The sequence below is a fragment of the Eriocheir sinensis genome, chromosome 57, assembly GCF_024679095.1.
Source record: "Eriocheir sinensis breed Jianghai 21 chromosome 57, ASM2467909v1, whole genome shotgun sequence".
Lineage (NCBI taxonomy): Eukaryota > Metazoa > Arthropoda > Malacostraca > Decapoda > Varunidae > Eriocheir > Eriocheir sinensis.
Window position 1 is genome coordinate 4,681,258 of NC_066565.1, and position 26,483 is coordinate 4,707,740.

The 26,483-nt window shown below is 42.1% G+C and overlaps 1 protein-coding gene and 1 long non-coding RNA gene across 17 annotated transcripts in view; one reads left to right on the forward strand and one right to left on the reverse strand.

Annotated features, from left to right (window-relative positions):
- LOC126984664 (phospholipid-transporting ATPase ID-like) overlaps nucleotides 1-26,483 on the reverse strand; it is a 199,204-nt gene that overhangs the window by 10,145 nt on the left and 162,576 nt on the right. For all 7 annotated transcript variants that reach the window (XM_050838545.1, XM_050838548.1, XM_050838546.1 and 4 more), the window contains 11 exons: nucleotides 21,156-21,318; nucleotides 18,711-18,820; nucleotides 17,554-17,745; nucleotides 16,299-16,367; nucleotides 14,361-14,463; nucleotides 12,758-12,894; nucleotides 11,669-11,817; nucleotides 8,254-8,393; nucleotides 5,491-5,619; nucleotides 4,446-4,669; nucleotides 266-491 (listed from right to left, as the gene is read on the reverse strand). In XM_050838545.1, the coding sequence (XP_050694502.1) occupies nucleotides 266-491; nucleotides 4,446-4,669; nucleotides 5,491-5,619; nucleotides 8,254-8,393; nucleotides 11,669-11,817; nucleotides 12,758-12,894; nucleotides 14,361-14,463; nucleotides 16,299-16,367; nucleotides 17,554-17,745; nucleotides 18,711-18,820; nucleotides 21,156-21,318 (1,642 nt within the window). The remainder of the gene's footprint in view (nucleotides 1-265; nucleotides 492-4,445; nucleotides 4,670-5,490; nucleotides 5,620-8,253; nucleotides 8,394-11,668; nucleotides 11,818-12,757; nucleotides 12,895-14,360; nucleotides 14,464-16,298; nucleotides 16,368-17,553; nucleotides 17,746-18,710; nucleotides 18,821-21,155; nucleotides 21,319-26,483) is intronic.
- LOC126984672 (uncharacterized) lies at nucleotides 8,366-11,652 on the forward strand. 10 transcript variants are annotated; one of them, XR_007737364.1, is made up of 6 exons: nucleotides 8,413-8,517; nucleotides 8,947-9,015; nucleotides 9,154-9,185; nucleotides 9,218-9,286; nucleotides 9,622-10,682; nucleotides 10,881-11,652. It is a non-coding gene; the product is annotated as an uncharacterized LOC126984672 (long non-coding RNA). The 10 variants fall into 10 exon arrangements; XR_007737357.1 differs by adding an exon at nucleotides 8,782-8,850 and having other exon boundaries at nucleotides 8,386-8,682; nucleotides 8,984-9,286; XR_007737360.1 differs by adding an exon at nucleotides 8,782-8,850 and having other exon boundaries at nucleotides 8,386-8,549; nucleotides 8,984-9,286.

The following is a 26,483-nucleotide window of genomic DNA, read 5'->3' on the forward strand; positions in this document are numbered from 1 at the left end:
CTTTATCATATTTTCTCTAACTCCACTTTCTTAATTCTTGCATTTTCATTTCTATTATTTCTTGTTCTCTCTCTCTCTCTCTCTCTCTCTCTGATATAGGTCCTCCAAAACTCCCTTCTCGTAACAATACAAATCTAACACACACACACACACACACACACACACACACACACACACAAAACTAGGTAAATACCCACATTAAACTCTCTCCCTTACTCCCTACTCCCCCTCCCCTCCCCTCCACCCCCCATGACCCCATACTCACCGAAGGGAATGAAGAACAACACGCAAGAAGTGACGAACCCTTGGACGGCCGAGCGGAAGAACTCGCGCTTATTAAAGAGAGCGTTCTTGAGCCCGGGCGTGTAGAGCTTGGGGAACTTTATACTGCACCTGTCGCTGACGTCTTGCTCGAAGATGCCCAGCGCCAGGACGGGCATTGAGGTGTAGAACAGGTTATAGACTGAGATAAACATGGGGTCGAAAAGCGTCTGGGGGGGGGAGAGAAACGGAGAAACACGGGTGACGGTGGTGTGTTGGGGTGACGGGTGTGGGGTGACGGGTGAGGGGTGAGGGGTGAGGCTCTCTACGTGTGGTGGTGGTGGTGAAGAAGAGGAGGAAATGGAAAGAGAAAGGAGAGAAAAGGGAAGGACAAAAGACAAGACAAGAAAGAAAGTTGGAAAGTTTCGTTTAGTCGGCGCAACATCTGTGGTCATGTGCCGGAGAGGAAAAGAAAGGAAGAGGAGGAGGAAATGGAGAGAAAGAGAAAGGAGAGAAAAGGAAAGGAGAGGAAAAGAAAGGAGGAGGAGGAGGAGGAAATGGAGAGAAAGAGAAAGGAGAGAAAAAGAAAGGAGGAGGAGGAGGAGGAAATGGAGAGAAAGAGAAAGGAGAGAAAAGGAAAGGAGGAGGAGGAGGAGGAAATGGAGAGAAAGAGAAAGGAGGGGAAAGGAAAGGAGGAGGAGGAGGAAATGGAGAGAAAGAGAAAGGAGAGAAAAGAAAAAAAGAAGACAGAAAAATTAAAAAACAGAAAGAAGGAAAGAAAAGAAAAAAGGAGAAAGAAGAAAAAGAAAATTGGAAAAAACAACAGCAGTGGTGGTGGTGGTGGTGGTGATGGTGGTGGTAGTGATGGTGGTGGTGATGGTGGTGGTGGTGGTGGTGGTGATGGTGGTGGTGGTGGTGGTGGTGGTGGTGGTGATGGTGGTGGTGTATACACAGTGTGGTGGTGGTATCAATAAAACTATACACATCATTAAAAAAACACAAATAAAACAACAACAACAACAACACACATTAAAAATCATTAGTTTGTACACGATAAAAATGCATCAAACATCGCCTTGGCAACACTGCAATTTAGTGGCGACGCTGCGTCCGATGTGCACCGAGGTTGTAATTACCGATGTCGCTACGAGATCGGATCAACCGTCATGCACACCACACGTAAACACCAACATTGTACCCGTGTCGCAGAGTTGTGTTGGCGGCTTATTACAAGTGTGTGCTTTCGGTGGGCGTGTGCCGTGATGGGACACACACACACACACACACACACACACACACATATGTACGCCAGTGTCACATCATAAGGAATAAAAAAAGAAAGAAAAAAAGGAGATAGGCCGTGTATGTTAGTTTGTCCGCCAATGATATGGAAATACGTAAAAAAAAAGAAGAGAAGAAAAAGAAAAGAAAATTGAGGTACGATAGATGCAATGTACGTCTGTAGAAGGGAGAGAAATGAAAGGAAAAGAAGATGCTGAGGTTCATGGAGAAAGATAAACACTAGATGAAGAAGAGAAAGTTTGAAAGTTGGAAAGTTTGGTTTAGTCGGCGCAACATCTGTGGTCATATGGCGGAGAGAGACAGAAGGGGAAGGAATTACAGGAGAAGGGAACAGACCCCAGGAGACGGGACACAACCCCCAATTAATACCTGGTACACATTCACTGCTGGGTGGACAGGGGCGTAGGGTATCGGAAAAGCCGCCCAAATTTTTCCACTCCGCCTGGGAATCGAACCCGGGCTCTCTCGGTTGTGAGCAGAGTGTGCTAACCACTGCACCACGAAGCCCCCAAGAGGAAGAGAAAGAGAAATAGGAAGTGAGTAAGTAAAGAAAGTAAGGAAGTAGGATGTGTTTGCTACTTTGCACACACACACACACACACACACACACACACACACACTCACGCTCACACATGTACGTAAAGTTAATGTGTATCAAAACGCCTCTGCCTGTGTGTGTATGTGTGTGTGTGTGTGTATGTGTGTGTGTGTGTGTGTGTGAGTAGGTACGTCAGTGAGAGTGAGAGTGCCACACAGGTGCAAATACAGTGGCACAACAACACTGTGTCGGAGCGGTGGCAACGTGGCGGCAAGATAGGTGTGAGTCACTACTGCCGCTGGGTGACTGGGCGAGGCAGCAGCAGCGGCGGCGGCGACTCCAGGCGACTCACCATAGGGGACAAAAAGTATGAGGAAGGACGTGACCGCGCCATGGACGGCACTCCACATGAACACGCGTTTGTTAAAGAGGAGGTTGCGGTGGCCCGGGGTATAGAGTTTAGGGAAGCGCCGGCTGTAATAGTCATCAACATCCTGGTCCATTATCCCGAGACACAGCACCGGGAGGGATGTGTAAAACAGATTGTACGTGGAGATAAAGAACGGGTCGTACACGGTCTGGAAGGGAGACAGACGGACACGGATGGAGAGGAGGAACTGGAGGGGTTGACTACGCTACGGAACATCACACGAAAGGGAGGAGGTGGTGATGGAAGTGAATGGCGGACTTGTGTGGAAGGAAACTAAGAGACAGACGGACACGGATGGAGGAGGAGGAACTGGAGGGGTTGACTACGCTACGGAACATCACACGAAAGGGAGGAGGTGGTGATGGAAGTGAATGGCGGACTTGTGTGTGGAAGGAAACTAAGAGACAGACGGACACGGATGGAGGAGGAGGAACTGGAGGGGTTGACTACGCTACGGAACATCACACGAAAGGGAGGAGGTGGTGATGGAAGTGAATGGCGGACTTGTGTGTGGAAGGAAACTGTGTGTGTGTGTGTGTGTGTGTGTGTGTGTGTGAGAGTTATCAATAAATAGTTTGTGGAAAATCGTAAAATCAAGGAAAAAAATAAAAATGAGGTAGGATGTGTTTGTTAGTTTGTACAGCAATGCCAAAAAACTATCGATGCAAAGTAATTCTGTAGTAGGACAAAAAAATGAGAGGAAAATGCTTAGATTCGAGGAAAAAAAAGGGAAAAGAAAAATGAAGAAAAATAAAATGAGGTAGGATGTGTTTGTTAGTTTGTATGCCAACACCAAAAAACTATCGATGCAAAGTAATTCTGGAGGAGGACAAAAAAATGAGGAAAATATGCTTAGGTTTGTGGATAAAGAAGGAAAATAAAAAAAAATAAAGAACTAGGATAGTATGTTTGTTAGTTTGTACAGCAACGCCAAACACTATCACTGCAAAGTAATTCTGGAGTAGGACAAAAAGTTAAAGTGAAAATGCAGGAAAATATGCTTAGGTTTGTGGAGAAAGAGGGAAAATAAAAATAAAGAAAATACAGAGATAAGATGTTTGTTAGTTTGCTGACCAACTACAAAAACTATCGCGTCATTTTCCGGTCTGAACACCTTGAGTCCAGGTAGTGTTATGATTATTACTGAGATCCATGGAAGGGCATCAGGGGAAAACAGAAAAATGGTATTGATCCGTGCAGAGTTCCCTCGCTGAGCAGATGTGGTTGGGAAAGTTTTGGAAAGTTTCGTTTAGTCGGCGCAACATCTGTGGTCATATGCCGGAGAGAGACAGAAGGGGAGGGAAGTATAGAAGCTTGGGGTGGTTGGGAAAAATAAAAGATGCGCACGAATAGATATAAATAGCGAATCCGACCACATGATGGTTTTTTTTTGCCCATGACTCCCTCCTCTACTGTATAAAAACAGAAAAAAAAAAGTGGGGTGAGGAGTGGGGGACAACAGGAAAAAAAAAAATAATGGACAAAACACTTCAGTCTATATAAACTAATATAAGAAATATAGTTGAAGACAGACAGTAAAAACCAGAGATAAATTCAACCCGTCATAGAAGAGGAAAGTTGGAAAGTTTGGTTTAGTCGGCGCAACATCTGTGGTCATATGCCGGAGAGAGACAGAAGGGGAAGGAATTATAGGAGAAGGGAAAAGACCCCAGGAGACGGGACACAACCCCCAATTAATACCTGGTACCCATTCACGGCTGGGTGGACAGGAGTGTAGGGTATCGGAAAAGCTGCCCAAATTTTTCCACTCCACCCGGGAATCGAAGCCAGGCTCTCTCCATAGAAGAGGAAATAGAAAAAGGGTGGAGAGGAGGGAGAGGGCAAAAGGTATAAAAAATACTACTAAATAAAGACTTAAGGCTACACTAACTATCACGCCGCCATCTCACGCACCTGGGCCGAGAACGCCACGAAGAACGCAAACCAGAAGTGGCAGAGCGTGAAGGCGAAGTTCTTGTAGAAAAAGTATCGCAGGAACTTGCACATGCGGTAGTAGGACCAGCGGCCGTGCACCAGCAACAGGCGCTCCAGGAACTTGAACTGTGCCACCGAGTAGTCCGACGCCAACACGGCCTGAAGACCCTCCTGCCCTGAGATGCCGACGCCGATGTGGGCAGCTGTGGGGGGAGGAAACGCTGAATAAGATAAAGGACAAACGGCAAGAGAGGGAACAGGACATGAGGGAAAAAAGACAATAGACAGACGACAGAAAACAGAGGAAGGGTTGCGTTAGGAAAGGAAAGGAAAGGAAGACAGGCAAGATATGAGTATAAGAACAGGGTGGAAAAGAGAGGTAATGTAATGTGCTGCAGGGCTGTTTGATTTAAATAAAGTTGATTTAAATCAAGATTTAAATCAAATTATTTTTTTTTTAAATCATTGATTTAAATCAAGATTTACAATATTTGATTTTTTTATTTATTTCAATGATTTAAATCTTGATCTTACTGTGGGACAATAATACAGAATGGAAAAATAAACAAAGAAAAACTAACTTTGATATCAATGTTTTCCCTGACAACTTCACAAATTTTCCTGAGCTGATACAGATATACACCTTCAGTCAGCCACACCTGGTCCGTCCCGTGTCCCGGGGCAGAACAAGACGTTGACCACCTTTGTGACGGTATCTTGCTGAGGCAGGCAGTGATGGTTTCAAAAGTATTTTACAACGTGAACTACATGTTCTTCTATGTTACCAATTTCCAAATCATGAGCCAAAACATTTAGAATATGTGCAGGGCAACCTTGGGTTAGCACCTTCAACCAGTCATTTACCGGGGCAGGATGGCGTACACCAACACCAAACATGTGTCCCTGTGCTGCTGCTGTTGCTGTAGAAAACCCTCAATCCATGGCCCTTGAGCTGCTGCCATTAATAAAAAAAAGAATAAATAATCAAACACTCCCTCCCAGCCCGCCCCTCCCACACACTCACTCTTGATCATGGAGACGTCGTTGGCGCCGTCGCCCACCGCCAGCGTGACGGCCTTCTTGTAGCGCTTCACCAGGTCCACCACCATCGCCTTCTGCAGCGGCGTCACCCGGCAGCAGATGACGGCCTTGCCTGGGGGACATCAAGACATAGAGACAGAGACAAAGATAGAGAGATAAACATAACAGAGACAAACAAAGACATAAGAGACATAAACATAAGAGACAGAGAAAGACATAAGACAGAAAAATAGACATAAATATATATACAAATAAATAAATACATAGACATAATGGCAAACACAGAAAGACATAGAAAATCATAGGGATAAAAAATATAAAAGGAAAGATAAAAGAGAATCATAGAAAAGGATAACAGGAAGGATAAAAGGAAGGACAGAAGAGAATCAGAGAAGGGTCATAAAACTACCCCTGGAAATGCCCACAACTCCTATGAAAGCCTTGTTAAATATGTGTTTCCTAGGTTCATGGTACAGAGGAAGGGTCAGACTACCACTGGAAATGCCCACAACTCCTATGAAAGCCTTGTCAAATATGTGTTTCCTAGGTTCATGGTACAGAGGAAGGGTCAGACTACCACTGGAAATGCCCACAACTCCTATGAAAGCCCTGTCAAATATGTGTTTCCTAGGTTCATGGTACAGAGGAAGGGTCAGACTACCACTGGAAATGCCCACAACTCCTATGAAAGCCTTGTCAAATATGTGTTTCCTAGGTTCATGGTACAGAGGAAGGGTCAGACTACCCTGAAATGCCCACAACTCCTATGAAAGCCTTGTCAAATATGTGTTTCCTAGGTTCATGGTACAGAGGAAGGGTCAGACTACCACTGGAAATGCCCACAACTCCTATGAAAGCCCTGTCAAATATGTGTTTCCTAGGTTCATGGTACAGAGGAAGGTCAGACTACCACTGAAATGCCCACAACTCCTATGAAAGCCCTGTCAAATATGTGTTTCCTAGGTTCATGGTACAGAGGAAGGGTCAGACTACCACTGGAAATGCCCACAACTCCTATGAAAGCCCTGTCAAATATGTGTTTCCTAGGTTCATGGTACAGAGGAAGGGTCAGACTACCACTGGAAATGCCCACAACTCCAATGAAAGCCTTGTCAAATATGTGTTTCTTAGGTTTATGGTACAGAAGAAGGGTCAGACTACCCCTGGAAATGCCCATAACTCCTATGAAAGCCTTGTCAAATATGTGTTTCCTAGGTTCATGGTACAGAAGAAGGGTCAGACTACCCCTGGAAATGCCCACAACTCCTATGAAAGCCCTGTCAAATATGTGTTTCCTAGGTTCATGGTACAGAGGAAGGGTCAGACTACCCCTGGAAATGCCCACAACTCCTATGAAAGCCCTGTCAAATATGTGTTTCCTAGGTTCATGGTACAGAGGAAGGGTCAGACTACCCCTGGAAATGCCCACAACTCCTATGAAAGCCCTGTCAAATATGTGTTTCTTAGGTTTATGGTAGAGGAAGGGTCAGACTACCACTGGAAATGCCCACAACTCCTATGAAAGCCCTGTCAAATATGTGTTTCCTAGGTTCATGGTACAGAAGAAGGGTCAGACTACCCCTGGAAATGCCCACAACTCCTATGAAAGCCCTGTCAAATATGTGTTTCTTAGGTTTATGGTAGAGGAAGGGTCAGACTACCACTGGAAATGCCCACAACTCCTATGAAAGCCTTGTCAAATATGTGTTTCCTAGGTTCATGGTACAGAGGAAGGGTCAGACTACCACTGGAAATGCCCACAACTCCTACGAAAGCCTTGTCAAATATGTGTTTCCTAGGTTCATGGTACAGAGGAAGGGTCAGACTACCACTGGAAATGCCCACAACTCCTATGAAAGCCTTGTCAAATATGTGTTTCCTAGGTTCATGGTACAGAAGAAGGGTCACACTACCACCAGGGTCATAAAACTACCCCTGGAAATGCCCACAACTCCTATGAAAACCTTGTCAAATATATGTTTCTTAGGTTCATGGTACAGAAAAAGGGTCAGACTACCACCAGGGTCATGAAACTACCCCTGGAAATGCCCACAACTCCTACGAAAGCCCTGTCAAATATGTGTTTCCTAGGTTCATGGTACAGAGGAAGGGTCAGACTACCACCAGGGTCATAAAACTACCCCTGGAAATGCCCACAACTCCTACGAAAGCCCTGTCAGCATGTAAAGTTTTCATGGTTCAGAGAGGAAGGGTCACACTACCACCAGGGTCATAAAACTACCCCTGGAAATGCCCACAACTCCTACGAAAGTCTTGTCAAATATGTGTTTCCTAGGTTCATGGTACAGAGGAAGGGTCACACTAACACCAGGGTCATGAAACTACCCCTGGAAATGCCCACAACTCCTATGAAAACCTTGTCAAATATGTGTTTCTTAGGTTCATGGTACAGAGGAAGGGTCACACTAACACCAGGGTCATAAAACTACCCCTGGAAATGCCCACAACTCCTATGAAAACCTTGTCAAATATGTGTTTCCTAGGTTCATGGTACAGAGGAAGGGTCAGACTACCACCAGGGTCATGAAACTACTTCTGGAAATGCTCAAAACTCCCATGTAAGTCTTGTCAGATATGTGTTTTTGGACAACGAAATGTCTTATAATATGACCCAGAGTTAAAGTTACACAAAATATCAAACAAAGCGACAACAAACACAATAAAGTAAAAAAAAAGACAAACAATTTATAATACACAACCCCACAACCCCACTCCTCATACTCACAGTAGCATGCCACCTCCAGGAAGAGCCGCTCATACTTGGCGTTGAGCGCGAAGACCAGCGAGTGTCCGTTGATGATCAGCGCATAGCCGGAGTTCGCCTCCCCGGCCTCACTCAGCATGTCGGGGCCCAGCGCGTCTTCACTGGGGACGTAACAGGATGGGGTGACAGGTTAGGTTAGGGTGGCAAGGATGGGGTGACAGGTTAGGTTAGGGTGGCAAGGATGGGGTGACAGGTTAGGTTAGGGTGGCAAGGATGGGGTGACAGGTTAGGTTAGGGTGATTTGAATAGGGTGACAGGTTAGGTTAGGGTGGGTAGGATGAGGTGACAGGCTAGGTTAGGGTAGAGTGACTTGAATAGGGTGACAGGTTAGGTTATGGTGACCAGGAAAGGGTCATAGGTTAGGTTAGGGTGATTTGAATAGGGTGACAGGTTAGGTTAGGGTAGAGTGACTTGAACAGGGTGACAGGTTAGGTTAGTGACTTGGGAAGGGTGACAGGTTAGGTTAGGGTGACCAGGAAAGGGTGACAGGTTAGGTTAGGGTGGGTAGGATGAGGTGACAGGCTAGGTTAGGTTAGAGTGACTTGGGAAGGGTGACAGGTTAGGTTATGGTGATCAGGAAAGGGTGGCAGGTTAGGTTAGGGTGATTTGAATAGGGTGACAGGTTAGGTTAGAGTGAACAGGATGGGGTGACAGGTTAGGTTAGGGTAGAGTGACTTGAATAGGGTGACAGGTTAGGTTAGGGTGACCAGGAAAGGGTGACAGGTTAGGTTAGGGTGATTTGGATGAGGTGACAGGTTAGGTTAGAGTGAACAGGATGGGGTGACAGGTTAGGTTAGGGTAGAGTGACTTGAATAGGGTGACAGGTTAGGTTAGGTCAGAGTGACTTGGGAAGGGTGACAGGTTAGGTTAGGGTGATTTGAATAGGGTGACAGGTTAGGTCAGAGTGACTTGGGAAGGGTGACAGGTTAGGTTAGGGTGGGTAGGATGAGGTGACAGGCTAGGTTAGGTTAGAGTGACTTGGGAAGGGTGACAGGTTAGGTTATGGTGACCAGGAAAGGGTGACAGGCTAGGTTAGGGTGATTTGAATAGGGTGACAGGTTAGGTTAGAGTGAACAGGATGGGGTGACAGGTTAGGTTAGGGTAGAGTGACTTGAATAGGGTGACAGTTTAGGTTAGGTTAGAGTGACTTGGGAAGGGTGACAGGTTAGGTTATGGTGACCAGGAAAGGGTGACAAGTTAGGTTAGGGTGATTTGAATAGGGTGACAGGTTAGGTTAGAGTGAACAGGATGGGGTGACAGGTTAGGTTAGGGTAGAGTGACTTGGGAAGGGTGACAGGTTAGGGTAGAGTGACCAGGAAAGGGTGACAGGTTAGGTTAGGGTGACCAGGAAAGGGTGACAGGTTAGGTTAGGGTGGGTAGGATGAGGTGACAGGCTAGGTTAGGTTAGAGTGACTTGGGAAGGGCGACAGGTTAGGTTAGGGTGACCAGGAAAGGGCGACAGGTTATGTTAGGGTGATTTGAATAGGGTGACAGGTTAGGTTAGGATAAAGAGTCAAAACATGCATCTTAACACTACACACATACATATAAATACATCCGTAAAGACCCATTTCCTTAAGGCTGAGTGGTTGGTGCTTGTAATGTGGATATCTTGAGGAGCTAGGTCTGTTCAATGCTGCCAGATGGTCGTGTTCAGGATCATATTGTTGCTTATTCACACCCCAAACCTGTCTCTTCCACCCCTGTAACTGGTTTGATATAGAGTTATCATTAACCTGTCCGCTGCGATTGGCACGGATTTCGCCTTCACTGGTAGCCTGGTGACATGCTCCCAGGTCTTTCTGTGCCTCTGTGGTGGATAGTGGAGTGTTTCCCATGTGGTATTGGTGTGCTGGATATCCCTTCACTGGTAGCCTGGTAACATACACTCCCAGGTCTTTCTCTGCCTCTGTGGTGGATAGTGGAGTGTTTCCCATGTGGTATTGGTGTGCTGGATATCCCTTCACTGGTAGCCTGGTTACATACACTCCCAGGTCTTTCTCTGCCTCTGTGGTGGATAGTGGAGTGTTTCCCATGTGGTATTGGTGTGCTGGATATCCCTTCACTGGTAGCCTGGTCACATACACTCCCAGGTCTTTCTCTGCCTCTGTGGTGGATAGTGGAGTGTTTCCCATGTGGTATTGGTGTGCTGGATATCCCTTCACTGGTAGCCTGGTAACATACACTCCCAGGTCTTTCTCTGCCTCTGTGGTGGATAGTGGAGTGTTTCCCATGTGGTATTGGTGTGCTGGATATCCCTTCACTGGCAGCCTGGTAACATACACTCCCAGGTCTTTCTCTGCCTCTGTGGTGGATAGTGGAGTGTTTCCTATGTGGTATTGGTGTGCTGGATATCCCTTCACTGGTAGCCTGGTAACATACACTCCCAGGTCTTTCTCTGCCTCTATGGTAGATAGTGGAATGTTTCCCATGTGGTATTGGTGTGCTGGATATCCCTTCACTGGTAGCCTGGTAACATACACTCCCAGGTCTTTCTGTGCCTCTGTGGTGAATAGTGGAGTGTTTCCCATGTGGTATTGGTGTGCTGGATATCCCTTCACTGGTAGCCTGGTAACATACACTCCCAGGTCTTTCTCTGCCTCTGTGGTGGATAGTGGAGTGTTTCCCATGTGGTATTGGTGTGCTGGATATCCCCTCCCAAGATGCATGACCTCACAGTTTTCTTCACTAAATTGTAGCAGCCACTTTTTGTTCCATTCCTGTAGCTTGGTGAGGTCTTCTTGTAGGAAATCCGCATCCATGGGGTTAAAATCGTCAATCATAGGTGTTTCTTGGCAATGGCTCAGAAACCAGTAAAAACGATGCTCTGAGTACGACAATGTGACACCGTTGGGTCTGTTGTGAGTGCCTTAGTCCTTCCCTTGTTTTCCTTCCTCCTTCCTTGACCTTTCTCTTTTTCTCTTCCTGCTCCTTTAACCTTTTCCTTACTCCACTGCCTTTCTTACTTCCTTGTTCTGCTTTCTTAACCTGTCCCTTACTCCATAATCCTGCTGCCTGCTCCCTTAACTCTTCCCTACTGCTACCACTACCACTACTACTACTACTACTACTATTACTACTCTATTTCTCCTCTTTTTTTCATTCCTGTTTTCCTTGGTAGGGTCTTTTCATGATCATTCTTCTTGTAACTAATTCTGAAACTTCTCTTTTATCTCTCCGCTCTTTTTCTGCTGCCTGCTCCCTTAACGCCTCCCTTTTTCTGCTGCCTGCTCCTTTAACTCCTCCCTTTTTCTGCTTCCTGCTCCTTCAATCACTTATTTTTCTCCTCCCTTAACCCTCCCCTAACTCCTGCATTCTCCTCCCTTAACCTCTCCTCTACTCCCCTATTCTGCACCCTCACTCCCTTGCTCTGCACCTGAAGGTCACGACGGAGAGGCTGGTCTGGTTGTGTGTGGAAGAGGTCATGTTGCGGATCTGCTCCCTGGTCCGCTGCAGCTGCTCCTCCACCTCCACTGCACTCTGGGCGTCGATGATGAAGACCTCCGCCATGTCGTCCGTCAGCAGCTGTAGGGTGGAATGGAGGTGCTGGTGAGGGGTGGTGGTGGTGGTGGTGGTGGTTGGTGGTGGTGGTGGTGGTGGGGTCATGGACTTGAGGGAGTTGGTTTTGGTGATGGTTGTGTTGGAAGTGGTCTCTCTTTCTCTCTCTCTCTGTCTGTCTCAATCTGTCTCTGTCTGTCTGTTTCTGTCTCTGTCTGTTACTGTCTCAATCTGTCTCTGTCTGTTTCTGTCTCAATCTGTCTCAATCTGTCTCTGTCTGTCTCTGTCTCAATCTGTCTCAATCTGTCTGTCTGTCTCTGTCTGTTTCTGTCTCAATCTGTCTGTCTGTCTCTGTCTGTTTCTGTCTATGTCTCAGTCTGTCTGTCTCTCTCTCTCTCTCTCTCTCTCTCTCTCTCTCTCTCTCTCTCTCTCTCTCACCCACACACACACACGTCCATACACTAACAGTTTTAAAGACAAATATGATCAAATAGTTTCAGGAGACTCTACTCTATAGTATTATTACAAGACACATTCGCTTCTCACATCAGCTATTTCTAAAGGTCAAAGAGTGGGTCAGTCGGGTTCTAATGAGCGTTTCTTCAGGTTCATGGTACAGAGGACCACACGGGTCATAGAACTACTCCTGAAAATGCCCACTCCTATGAAAGCCTTGTCAAATAGCTGTTCTTGGGAGACGAAAATGTCCCTATAACTTAACTTTAACCGTAACAATATGATTAGGAAAGAACAAATGAACTCCCTCACCCTTCCTCCCTTGTTCTGCTTCCTCAACCCTTCCTCCCTAACTCTGCTGTCTTAACCCTTCCTTTCCTCCTTTATTTGCTTCCTTAACCTTTCACATATAGAATTCCCAACACCTTTATGTCCTTATTCAATCCCACACTTCAACACACACACACACACAGGTCCCCACACCCACCCACCCACCCACACCCGCACCCACCTGGCAGGAGTATCCGATGTTGATGGCCGTTTCCTGTTTGTCACCCGTAAGCACCCAGATTTTAATGCCAGCGACGGCCAGGTTTGCGATGGTCTGCGGCACCCCATCCTGCAGCTTGTCCTCAATGGCTGTGGCTCCTAAGAATGGGGGAAGGATAGTAGAATAAGTAGTAGTAGTAGTAGTAGTAGTAACAGTGATAGAAGTAAAGGAAAGGAAGGAAGGATAGACAGAGATTGAGGAAACAAGGAAGGAAAAATAAAGGAAAAATTATATGAAAGTAATTATTGTAGTAGTAGTAATAGTAGTAGTTGTTGTAGTAGTGGTAATAGTAGTAGTTGTTGTAGTAGTGGTAATAATAGTAGAAGGAAAGAAGGAAAATAGAAAGAGATTGAGGAAACAAGGCAAACATAAGGGGATGAAGTATTAGAGAGTAGCTGTTAGGTTAGGTTAGGTTAGGTTAGGTTAGGTTAGGTTAGGTTAGGTTAGTTTAGGGTAGGTTAGGTTAGGTTAGGTTAGGTTAGGTTAGGGAATAAGGTAAAAATAAGGAAAGAAGTATTAGAGAGTAGCTGTTAGGTTAGATTAGGTTAGGTTAGTTTAGGGTAGGTTAGGTTAGGTTAGGTTAGGTTAGGGAATAAGGTAAAAATAAGGGGAGGAAGTATTAGAGAGTAGCTGTTAGGTTAGGTTAGGTTAGGTTAGGTTAGGTTAGGTTAGGTTAGGTTAGGGAATAAGGTAAAAATAAGGAAAGAAGTATTAGAGAGTAGCTGTTAGGTTAGGTTAGGTTAGGGAATAAGGTAAAAATAAGGAAAGAAGTATTAGAGAGTAGCTGTTAGGTTAGGTTAGGTTAGGGAATAAGGTAAAAATAAGGAAAGAAGTATTAGAGAGTAGCTGTTAGGTTAGGTTAGGTTAGGTTAGGGAATAAGGTAAAAATAAGGAAAGAAGTATTAGAGAGTAGCTGTTAGGTTAGGTTAGGTTAGGTTAGGGAATAAGGTAAAAATTAGGAAAGAAGTATTAGAGAGTAGCTGTTAGGTTAGGTTAGGTTAGGGAATAAGGTAAAAATAAGGGAAAGAAGTATTAGAGAGTAGCTGTTAGGTTAGGTTAGGTTAGGTTAGGTTAGGTTAGGGAATAAGGTAAAAATAAGGGGAAGAAGTATTAGAGAGTAGCTGTTAGGTTAGGTTAGGTTAGGTTAGGGAATAAGGTAAAAATAAGGAAAGAAGTATTAGAGAGTAGCTGTTAGGTTAGGTTAGGTTAGGTTAGGTTAGGGAATAAGGTAAAAATAAGGAAAGAAGTATTAGAGAGTAGCTGTTAGGTTAGGTTAGGTTAGGGAATAAGGTAAAAATAAGGAAAGAAGTATTAGAGAGTAGCTGTTAGGTTAGGTTAGGTTAGTTTAGGGTAGGTTAGGTTAGGTTAGGTTAGGTTAGGTTAGGGAATAAGGTAAAAATAAGGAAAGAAGTATTAGAGAGTAGCTGTTAGGTTAGGTTAGTTTAAGGTAGGGTAGGTTAGGTTAGGTTAGGTTAGGTTAGGTTAGGGAATAAGGTAAAAATTAGGAAAGAAGTATAAGAGTTGTCAGGGTGGTGGCGTTGTGGTTCTCCCCGCCGGCACTCACCCATCAGCAGGAGGTCCTTTTCAATCTCCTCGTAGATGGCATCCAGCTTGGCGTCGCGGTTCTCCAGTGACACGGCCGCCTCGTGGTGCCGGCTCTTCCAGTTCTGAGGGGGGTGGATAATTATATTTAGGAAGGTAAAGTTTAGGGCATACGATATAGCTTTTTGGCCACTCCTCTCTACTCTATTCAGGAGCAGTAAGTTGCGGGCTTTTTTTCATTATTGTTTTCTTTTTTTATGCCCTTGAACTGTCTCCTCTGCTGTAAAATAAATAAATAAATAAATAAATATATATAAAAAAAGCTGTGCATGGCCTCGGTGCTCATCTCCGTAACATTGGCCCTTGAGCCTGTGGTGTGAGGGAGCCCATCACCCCGGGACACAGGGCCAGTGTGACATCCGGGTTGCCACAGTTTACCTTCCCCGGGTATCACGAGGTACACATTTATTCTCCAGCCCAATAGGGAGGATGAACAGCTGAGTGACCTGCACACCGGGATTCGAACCCGGGCCTGAGGAGCAGGAGCCAATTATATTTAGCCGACTTTGAATACCTAGCATATTGGCACTGTACTAACAATCATCATCATCATAAGAACATAAGAACATAAGAACGTAGGAGTCTGCAAGAGGTCGGTAGGCCTGTGCAAGGCAGCTCCTTTGAACCTAAGCTCCCGTGTATCTAACCCAACCTAATATCGCTGTACATGAATTTATCTAATCTATTTTTGAATGTGACAACTGTATTGGCACTCACCACATGACTGCCCAGGCTATTCCACTCATCCACCACTCTGTTAGTAAACCAATTTTTGCCTATGTCCCTGTTGAATCTGAATTTATCCAGTTTAAACCCATTGCTTTGTGTCCTACCCGATGCTATATGTTAGTCATAGTTAGCTATATAAAGTTACTGATCATGTGGCACTGTACTTAGACTAACTATACTAATACATAACCATACCAACACTACCTAGACTAACCATACGAACACTACCTAGACTAACCATACGAACACTACCTAGACTAACCATACGAACACTACCTAGACTAACCATACGAACACTACCTAGACTAACCATACGAACACTACCTAGACTAACACTATACCACACCAACACTTCACTAGCAACTATTCTAACACCTATATTTTATACTATAACTCTACCTTCTTCTATGGTGCTGTATTTCCCACCCTATGATGTTAATTTGATCTGTAACACTATGGGTCGTATTATAAGACATTTCGCCGCTCTAGAACACATATTGGACAAGGCTTTCATAGGAGTTGTGGGCATTTCCAGGGGTAGTTTTATGACCCTGGTGGTAGTGTGACCCTTCTTCTGTACCATGAACCTAAGAAACACATATTTGACAAGGCTTTCGTGGGAGTTGTGGGCATTTCCAGGAGTAGTTTTATGACCCTGGTGGTAGTGTGACCCTTCCTCTGTACCGCGAACCTCAGGAAACACCCATTAGAACCCGACTAACCCCCTCTTTGACCTTTAGAAATAGCTGACGTGAGGAGCGAAAGTGCCTTGTAATACCAACCTATATTTTACACACAATAATCTTAACTTCTGTAGCACTATACTTTACACACTATGATGTTAACGTGGTCTGCAACATATCGGCACTGTACTAACACTAACATTACTGACATTATACTATACTAGCATAACTATAAGCATAAATGGCGCCACTATAAAAATTTTTGCCTGCGCCACGATGGGTTTAGGCCGACCATCTGGCCCCTGATGAAGCCTACTGGTGCTATAAATGGGGATGTAAAAAAATTAAAAGATAAATAAAATAAATAAATAAATAAAAAAAATACTAACCCTCACTGCACACACACTTTACTAACACTTCTAACACCTATGATCTTGACTTGCTCTGCAGCGCTCAACTTCCTTTCCTTATACTTTCCGTTTCCTCACCTGAAAATAGTTCTCCTCCAGGTCTTTGTACGCCAGACACAGCGTCCTCAGACCATCGCCCGCGAATGCCTGGAAAACACACACACACACACATAAGGAAGATGGATAAGAGTCTGCAATGGAGGTCTTTGTACGCCAGACAGAGCATCTTCAGACCATCGCCCGTGAATGCCTGGAAAACACACACACACACACATAAGGAAGATGGATAAGAGTCTGCAATGGAGGTCTTTGTACGCCAGACAGAGCATCTTCAGACCATCGCCTGCAAATGCCTGCAAAACACACACACACACACACACACACACACACACACACACACATGGAGTGAACGGATTTGCAAAGGGAGAGGAAAAAGTCAACAAAGGAATATAAGAACGAGCCAACAAACCTCACATAAGTAAACGCACCTCAACACATCGCCAAATAAAACACGAGTGAGATAATACGTGCAGCCGCGGGGGACATCTTTTTCAGTAGGCTATCAATAGTTTATGTACACAGCGAGATAACCTGCGGCAATGATTACTGGCCATTTTATCACGGGATGCTGGATGATATATAACAACAGTAAATATAATAGTTGGCTATCTCACCATATAATGAATAATACTGATAATAATAATGAATAAGACTGTGAAAAGCTGAAAAAGAGAATGATACACTAAACACATAATGGAAGATAGAACTCAAGGAAAGAAACACAAAGAGAGATAAATGTGAGGGATGAGGAAAGAAGATTATAGACACTGTGAATATACAAAGACTTAAGGAAATAGAGGAATAAGTAAAAAGTATCTACATATATCATACCATTACGCTCTCTCTCTCTCTCTCTCTCTCATTTCACATAACAAACTCACACCATTCATGCTAAATTAAAATCTATGGTACTACTTTTCAATCTCTCTCTCTCTTTCTCTCTCTCTCTCTCTCTCATTTCACATAACAAACTCACACCATTCATGATTAATTAAAATCTATGGTACTACTTTTCAATCTCTCTCTCTCTCTCTCTCTCTCTCTCTCTCTCTCTCTTACACTTGAGGGATACAATATAGTTAAGGTTTGCAAGTCTTTTAAAGGGAGACTGAACCTAATTTTTACATATATCAGTACCCCCTTCTATTCTCTCTCTCTCTCTCTCTCTCTCTCTCTCTCTCTCTCTCTTTCTTTACCTATTTTCTTCCTTCCCTTCCTATCCCCTTTCATTCTCTACTCTCTCCCTCTCTCTCCCCCCCTCCAGCACACTCACGTCGAGGTGTTCCTGTGTCTGCCGCTTCAGCCCCTCCTGGCCGGCCTTCAGCCTCTCGTAGATGATGGAGTCGGCACCCTTGCAGTAGAGGCGGATCTTGCCGTCCTTCTTGAGTATCACTGACATGCGCTTCCGGACGTTGTTGAAGTCGAGGATGCACAGAAGCTCGTACGTCTCGGGATTCTTCTTCGCCTGGGGGGTGGAAAAAGATGTGTGTCGTGAGAAGAGAGAGAGAGAGAGAGAGAGAGAGAGAGAGAGAGAGAGAGAGAGAGAGAGAGAGAGAGAAGTGGATGTTGAAGAAAAAGTAAAATAGCAAGGTGTTGAGAGTGTGAAGGGAGCAGCAGATGTAGAGGGAGGGAAAGGTAGAGAGAACGGTTGTAATTTTTTGGCCTTTGGGGGATAAAAAGTGTACCATATATAGAAAGGGTTAACCCCTTAATGACGGTGATGCCGCTGGTGTCGTGTAGTTCTATCAGGCGTGGGCAACAAGCATGACGCCAGCGCCGGAGAGCGAGAAGCTATCTGGAATTTGAAGGACGCGCATAACTATGTGTCTGTCGATGTTAAGTGACTAACTGGCACCTCTTTTGTTCCTTACCACCTCTCCGTGCCACAAACAGCTTACAGTTCCTGCCCATGCATCACGGCATCTACAAAGTGATTAAGTTCCCTCAGCCGTCCTGTTTCCGCGGTCTTCCTTTAGTTTCTGGTCGTTGTGTGCGTGATGAGTGTTATATATATGCAGAGTTCTTTATTTCTACTTACTGTTTTATTCTTCCTTTCATTCTCTATTTTTCTTTCATTTCTTTCATCGAGTAGCGTTTTTTTATTTTTTTATTATTATTGTTTCCTTTTTTTGTGCCCTTGAGCTGTCTCCTTTGTTGTAAAAAAAAATAAATAAATAAATAAATATAAATAAATAAATAAATAAATAAATTGCGGTATCAAATGAGTAGATAAAATAAATAAATAAATAAATAAATTCAGTGGGATCAAATGAGTACATATAAATAAATAAATAAATAAATAAATTCAGTGGCATCAAATGAGTAGATAAAATAAATAAATAAATAAATAAATTCAGTGGGATCAAATGAGTAGATATAAATAAATAAATAAATAAATAAATAAATGAATAAATAGATCAATCAACTCACGGATATGGTGATGCTGTTGGGTGTGCGGGACTTGAAGACGAAGCCAAAGTTCCGCGCCGCCGACACCAGCGCACCTTCATCGGGGGACTGCGCTTGGTACTCCAGCTTACCTGCGGCCCAACACAGGACAGAGAGGATGATATTGGTGCTGCTTGTAATAGTAACAGTAGAAGTAACAATGGTAATAATAATAATAGTAAGACATGCATTATATCATTACTAAGGCACCCTAGAGCAGAGGTTTTCAGGAATTTCGAATCACGCCTTTTTTCTTCTTTTTATGTAAGTCTGCTTTTATTCTCTTAACCCGGTAGCAGCGAGGATCATGTTTCTTAATGGTCCCTCTAAGCGAGAAAAATGAGAAAAAATCATCACTCACACAAACCATTTCATAATATATATCAAAGCATTTGTGATCAGTTTATGCATCATCTATTTTGGGGGGTTTATGTCATGGCACAAATTTGGCCCGTTGCTGCTACACAGTAAAGCCACAGATTTGGCCCGTTGCTGCTACACAGTAAAGCCACAGATTTGGCCCGTTGCTGCTACACAGTAAAGCCACAGATTTGGCCCGTTGCTGCTACACAGTAAAGCCACAGATTTGGCCCGTTGCTGCTACACGGTACAGCCACAGATCTGGCCCGTTGCTGCTACACGGTACAGCCACAGATTTGGCCCGTTGCTGCTACACGGTACAGCCACAGATCTGGCCCGTTGCTGCTACACGGTACAGCCACAGATCTGGCCCGTTGCTGCTACACGGTACAGCCACAGATCTGGCCCGTTGCTGCTACACGGTACAGCCACAGATTTGGCCCGTTGCTGCTACACGGTACAGCCACAGATTTGGCCCGTTGCTGCTACACGGTACAGCCACAGATTTGGCCCGTTGCTGCTACACGGTACAGCCACAGATTTGGCCCGTTGCTGCTACACGGTACAGCCACAGATTTGGCCCGTTGCTGCTACACGGTACAGCCACAGATTTGGCCCGTCGCTGCTACACGGTAAAGCCACAGATTTGGCCCGTCGCTGCTACACGGTAAAGCCACAGATTTGGCCCGTCGCTGCTACCGGGTTAAGTTAATCTAATTCTACTGACGAGTTCTATGTTTGGGCATGTACTGTACCGTATGTTAATTTTGGTTTAAGTATGGATAATAATTTTAATTAATTAATTAAAGTAATGTAAACAGGTACAATTGTGTATAAGAAGTTAATTCATGTGAGGAGGAGGGGGGGGGGGGGGGAGGGGGGGGAAAGGGTGCCACAAAAGGGTTCATATAAGTTCAGGGTGCCACCACTGAACAAAGATTGAGAACCACTCCCCTAGAGCCTTAAAAATACAAGTCACACACACACATGAAGAAAGGCTAAAGAAAATGGACCTGCCAACACTGGAACAAAGAAGAGAAGGGGGAGACGTAATACAAATTTATAAACTATTGATTAAAATGGAAGAAGTAGACAATGAGGAGTTGCTACTAAGAGAAGGAAGAAACATCAGCAACACACGAGGACACAGTAAAAAGTTAAGGAAAGGAAGATGCTTGAGAGACATAAAGAAATATAGCTTCCCGCACAGAAACATAGAGGCTTGGAACAGACTAAGTGAGGATGTAGTATCGGCAAAGAGTGTGCACAACTTTAAGGAAAAGCTGGACAAATACAGATATGGAGACGGGACCACATGAGCGTAAGCCCAGGCCTGTAAGACTACAACTAGGTAAATACAACTGGGTAAATACATAGTGGTGAGGATCATTGTCGTACCAGTGGTTATATAGTCTGTTCACTTAAGTCCGACCCAAGCTGACAACATAAACCTAAGCGTGTTTGCAAGCTGAGTGCTGATTGGCTACTGCAATGGCTTCCAAGTTTTCATTAACCTCTGTTTGTGTTTATTTCATGCAACACTTTCTGATAATCTGCATTGTGCTTACGAACATGCTTAGGTTTATGTTGTCAGCTTGGGGCAGACTTAACCCCTTCAACACGAGGATGCATATACTGCGTCCTTGCGTGCCCCGTACCATATCCGAGGACGCGCATGCTGCATCCTGGCTCGCTTCTGCCAATATACGAGTTACTTTATCTCTATATTTATGCTTACTTCTCAAAATTATCAATTAATCTATGTTTCTTTATGTGCACCATTTAATTCTGCATGTTTTCATATATAATACATGATGATTATGTTGAGTTTATGGCTGAAAACTTGTTATATTCAATAGCGACATTTGAATCTCGGATACGGAATGGGGCGCTGTTTTGGCCCGGCCGTAGTGAAGGGGTTAAGTGGACAGACTACAGTAACGGTAACAAATAATACTGTTAATAATAATAATAAAAGTAATACATGCATTCATCATCATGTATAACAGCTAGGTCAACACACACACACACACACACACACACACACACACACACTCACACACTCACCATTCTTCTCCTCGGGCATCACAGTGTGGCAGAGTGCGAGGAGCCTGAAGAACCCCTCACAGTTCTCGTCACCCACCTCCAGCGCATCCACCAAGGTCTGGTCGTAAAATTTGAAGCTCGGCTCGTGGAAAGGGTTGTCCGAGAGGTCCACTGACTGTACGTCCTGTGGGGTGGTAGTAGATGTAGTAGATGCAGTAGTAGTAGTAGTGGAAGAAAATTGAAGAGGTTGAACTATTTACAAAAGGAAGAATGATCAAGAAAAGACATAATATAAAGAATGTAAGGAATAAAGACAGGAAGAAAGAAATAGTAGTAGTAGTAGTGGTAGTAGTAGTAGTAGTAGTAGTAGTAGTAGTAGTAGTAAATTTAACAGTAGCTGAAATTTTTATGAGAAAGGAAAATGAAGAAAAATAGAAAGAAGAAAAGAAGAATAGAAAAAAATAAAGAAAGAAAAAATCTGCAAAAAGAAGAAAAGGAATTACTGAAAAAAATGAAAGAAAAAAAGAAAGAAAGGAAGAAATAAATAAATAAAATATAGCAGAGAGAAATAAGACTCATCATCATAATAATCATCGCAACTATCAGCATCAACAACACACATTTTCTATACAAAGCAAGATATATAACAACACACCCAGACCAAAGCAAATACTAACACCAACAATATTGCCGTGAAGGAAGATGCAGACTTACTCACTAACATATCTACTAAGGGAATGGATGAAGCAAGAACTATGAATCACAGACGCTGAAGCAATCAAATAAGGCTAAAACTTGCAATTGATGGCGTATATATAAAGCACTTTCGCATACCTGTTTGTACATATCTATTCTACTTGATGATCTGAGTTTGAACCATTTGGCCAGTGTACAAGTTATATATATGTGGGAAAGGTGAGAATGAGCTGATTAACCTGTACAGTGGCTATTATTGTATTATTTTATGTATTGTGTATATAATGACTATGATTTGCCTAAAAACAATTTCGTCAGTGTGAAAATTATATATATGTAGGAAAGGTGAGAATATGGGGTAACTATTCTATACAGTGGCTAGTATTGTATTCTTTTATGTATTGTGTATATAAAGAATGACTATGATTTGCCTGAGAACAATTTGGCTAGTGTGAAAATTATATATATGTAGGAAAGGTGAGAATATGGGGTGACTATTCTATACAGTGGCAATTATTGTATTATTTTATGTATTGTGTATCTAGAGAATGACTATGATTTGCCTAAAAACAATTTCGTCAGTGTGAAAATTATATATATGTAGGAAAGGTGAGAATATGGGGTAACTATTCTATACAGTGGCTAGTATTGTATTATTTTATGTATTGTGTATATAGAGAATGACTATGATTTGCCTAAGAACAATTTCGTCAGTGTGAAAATTATATATATGTAGAAAAGGTGAGAATATGAGTTTGTACAGTATCGCTATTGCTAGTATTGTATTTTTTTAATGTATTGTGTATATAGAGAATGACTTTATGATTTGCCTAAAAACAATTTCATCAGTGTGAAAATTATATATATGTAGGAAAGGTGAAAATATGAGCTAACTATTCTATACAGTGGCAATTATTGTATTATTTTATGTATTGTGTTGCTAGAGAATGACTATGATTTGCCTGAGAACAATTTGGCTAGTGTAAAAATTATATATATGTAGAAAAGGTGAAAATATGGGGTAACTATTCTATACATTGGCTATTATTGTATTATTTTTTGATGTATTGTGTATGTAAAACTTTTATATCTATTAAAAGCATGACTGTTTATAATTTGAGTCTAAAAAAGAACATATTGACAAGTGAAAAGGAATCTATATGATGCCGCTGTTTAATTTGTACAGTGAATTATCTATAACTATTCTTTTTATTTATGTAGTGTATATATATATATAAAGATTTCTTATGCCTATTTAGACTATGTTATAATTTGACTAGGAAAGAACCATTTGACAAGTGAAGAAGAAAGTATATAATGTAGCAAAGGTAAATATGTAAGCTCATTAACCTGTACAGTGAATTATATCTATGGCTATATTTGGATTTCATGTTAAGTTAGTGTTTAAAATCTTTCCGCTGTGACCCCAAAAAAATATATGTACAAGTAGCAAGGTGAATATATATAGTCTACTTAACCTGAACAGTGAGTGACATCTATGGCTATTTTTGTATTTTATGTAAAGTTAGTGTTTAAAATCTTTGCACTGTGACCCAACAAAAAATATATATACAAGTAGAAAGGTGAATATATATAGTCTACTTAACCTGAACAGTGAGTTATATCTATGGCTATTTTTGTATTTTATGTTATTAGTGTTTAAAATCTTTCCACTCTGACCCAACAAAAAATATATGTACAAGTAGCAAGGTGAATATAGATAAGCTAATTAACCTGTACAGCGAGTTACTTCTATGGCTATTTTTGTATTCTGTATTATATGTTAAGTGTTTAAAACCTGTACAATGAGACCCAACAAAAAATATATATACAAGTAGCAAGGTGAATATAGATAAGCTTATTAACCTGTACAGCGAGTTATATCTATGGCTTTTTTTTTATTTTGTTAAGTTATTTATTGTATTAAAATATTTACACAGACCCAACAAAATATATATACAAGTAGCAAGGTGAACATATAAGCTTATTAACCTGTACAGTGAGTTATATCTATGGCTATTTTTGTATTTTGTTAAGTTATTGTATTAAAATATTTACACAGACCCAACAAAATATATATACAAGTAGCAAGGTGAATATATAAGCTAATTAACCTGTACAGCAAGTTATATATATGGCTATTATTCTATTTTTTTTTTATGTTAAGTTAATGTTTAATATCTTTACACAGACCCAACAAAATATATATACAAGTAGCAAGGTGAATATATAAGCTAATTAACCTGTACAGCAAGTTATCCCTATTGCTATTATTGAATTTTTTTTTATATTATGTTAGATTAGTCAAATACTTACACCGAGACCCCATACCAGCGACGAAACATTAGTAAGCTGACATGTTTATGGTACAATTTTTTTATATTAAGTTGGATTAGTCAAATATTTACACCCCCAGACCAATGACGAAACATTATTAAGCTGACATGTTTATGGTACAATTTTTTTATATTAAGTTGGATTAGTCAAATATTTACACCCCCAGACCAGCGACGAAACATTATTAAGCTGACATGTTTATGGTACAATTTTTTTATATTAAGTTGGATTAGTCAAATATTTACACCCCCAGACCAATGACGAAACATTAGTAAGCTGACATGTTTATGGTACAATTTTTTTATATTAAGTTGGATTAGTCAAATATTTACACCCCCAGACCAATGACGAAACATTATTAAGCTGACATGTTTATGGTACGCTGGTGGTAAACATTCACTTCACTTCATTTCATTTGGACGGCTATAAAAAGTATCAATATTAACCCTTTCATGAACCACGACACGATTCGCGACAAAACGGAATCGTCTACGTGAGCTTTTGACTCGAATTGCGTCAAAAACTTTTTAAAAATCACCCAAAATAAAGTCTTTCAGAATCGTGTCATTTTTTTTTGCGTCAAAGATCCATTACCAATAAAATAAACTAATTGTCAACTCTCTCACTCCGTTGGATGTGAAGTGATAATCTGCCGTGGTTTAGTTGCCTCTCAGCGGGCAGCCCGTGAGCGTGTCTGTCGTCCCTTTAAAATGTTTTTCTCAGAGTCGGTAAACTTCTCTATTTATCTGCATTTCTTGGTAGTTTTTTTCTTTCATAAGGCAGAATAATAATCTCTTCCAAAACCAGCGATATATAGTAATGCCAGGAAAAAGGAATGCTCATGGGTGAAATGGATAAAATTTTTGCTGCACGTTCAGGCCACTCCGCGAGGCCCCTGAGGGAGCCCCAGACGGATGGCGCCGAGGAAAGAGAAGCTTATTAAACTTTTGGTGCGTGAAAGGGTTGACATCATTTCTTTTGTGTGAGTGTATGTTTACCTTGTTTTAGTATATACAGGATTATAATTAGCCTTATATTATCCTGTCTCCATTTCTACTTTTATCAAGCTTATAATAGATTAATATAAAAATAAATATTAGTATGTTTTTCTATATATTCTGACACATTAGTTATCTGGAACATTAGTATAAAATTTCCCCTTAAATTATGTTATTTTTTACAAGATTAATAAAAAACAATTAATTCATGAGTTATAATCATTTATAAGGTCATTTCTCTCTCTCTCTCTCTCCCTACCTGATTCATTTGTTGGGGAAAGTTCTATCCTTGAATACAACCTGCCCTTATTACCTGCAAGATGCAGAAAAAAACACCTACAAAACTAATTAATTGGCAGTCTGTCACCTGTACGGCTGACTAAGGCAAATACCAAAATGATAGCCAATGTGGTCTTTTGACGGTGCTAACAGGGGAATGGCTCTTTCCAGGTCAAGGGTTCCCAACCTTTGTTCCTCTGTACCCCTTGGGAATTTTTATAAATTCCCGTGTACCCCTAAAAATTTAGAATAAAAAAGATGAAATTGTAATATTTTGATGTTATTTTATCATGAAATCTGTATGTGTAGACTGATGATATAATTTAAATAACAGTTTTGCTTACTAAAATGAGGAAATTAAAAAAAACACAACATAGTGTAATTTGAATGCAGATTACAACACCAAGTATTGTACAGTGGTGGTTATTCTCTTGGACACAATGTGCCCCCTGAAAAGTGCAAATGTACCACTGGGGGAACATGTACCCCAGGTTGGGAACCCCTGGTCTAGGTAGTAGGGCAGCACTATAGTCATTGGCATAGCTGGGCACGATAACAGAAAACCTTATTCCCGATAACCGATAACTGATAATGGAAAACCTTATCGGTGATAACCGATATTTGTTAACTGGAGACACAAATATAGGCGATAACCGATAACCAATATAAATCCAAAATTCCGATACTAGCTAGCGATAAGTCCGATAGGCGAAAATGATACTATATTGATATTTCAGATAGAAAAACATTGATGAATTCAAATTTTCATTATCTGTGTTTTAGAAAACTTACAAAACCTGAAAATCACACGTTGACACGTACCTATGGACGGTAATACTAGAAATGCCTGAACCGGTGTTGCGTTGTTTGGCGTCCCCACCGTCAAAAGCTCGCGCTTTTGTTTACAAACACTGGTCTCTCGTGAACTGCGCATGCTCAGACCAGCAAGCGTAGACCTGTACAGTCTCACAAAGCATTTTAACTGTAATTAAGAGTTACTGGAAGGCTGAATTAGACATACAGTACCACTACCAACATC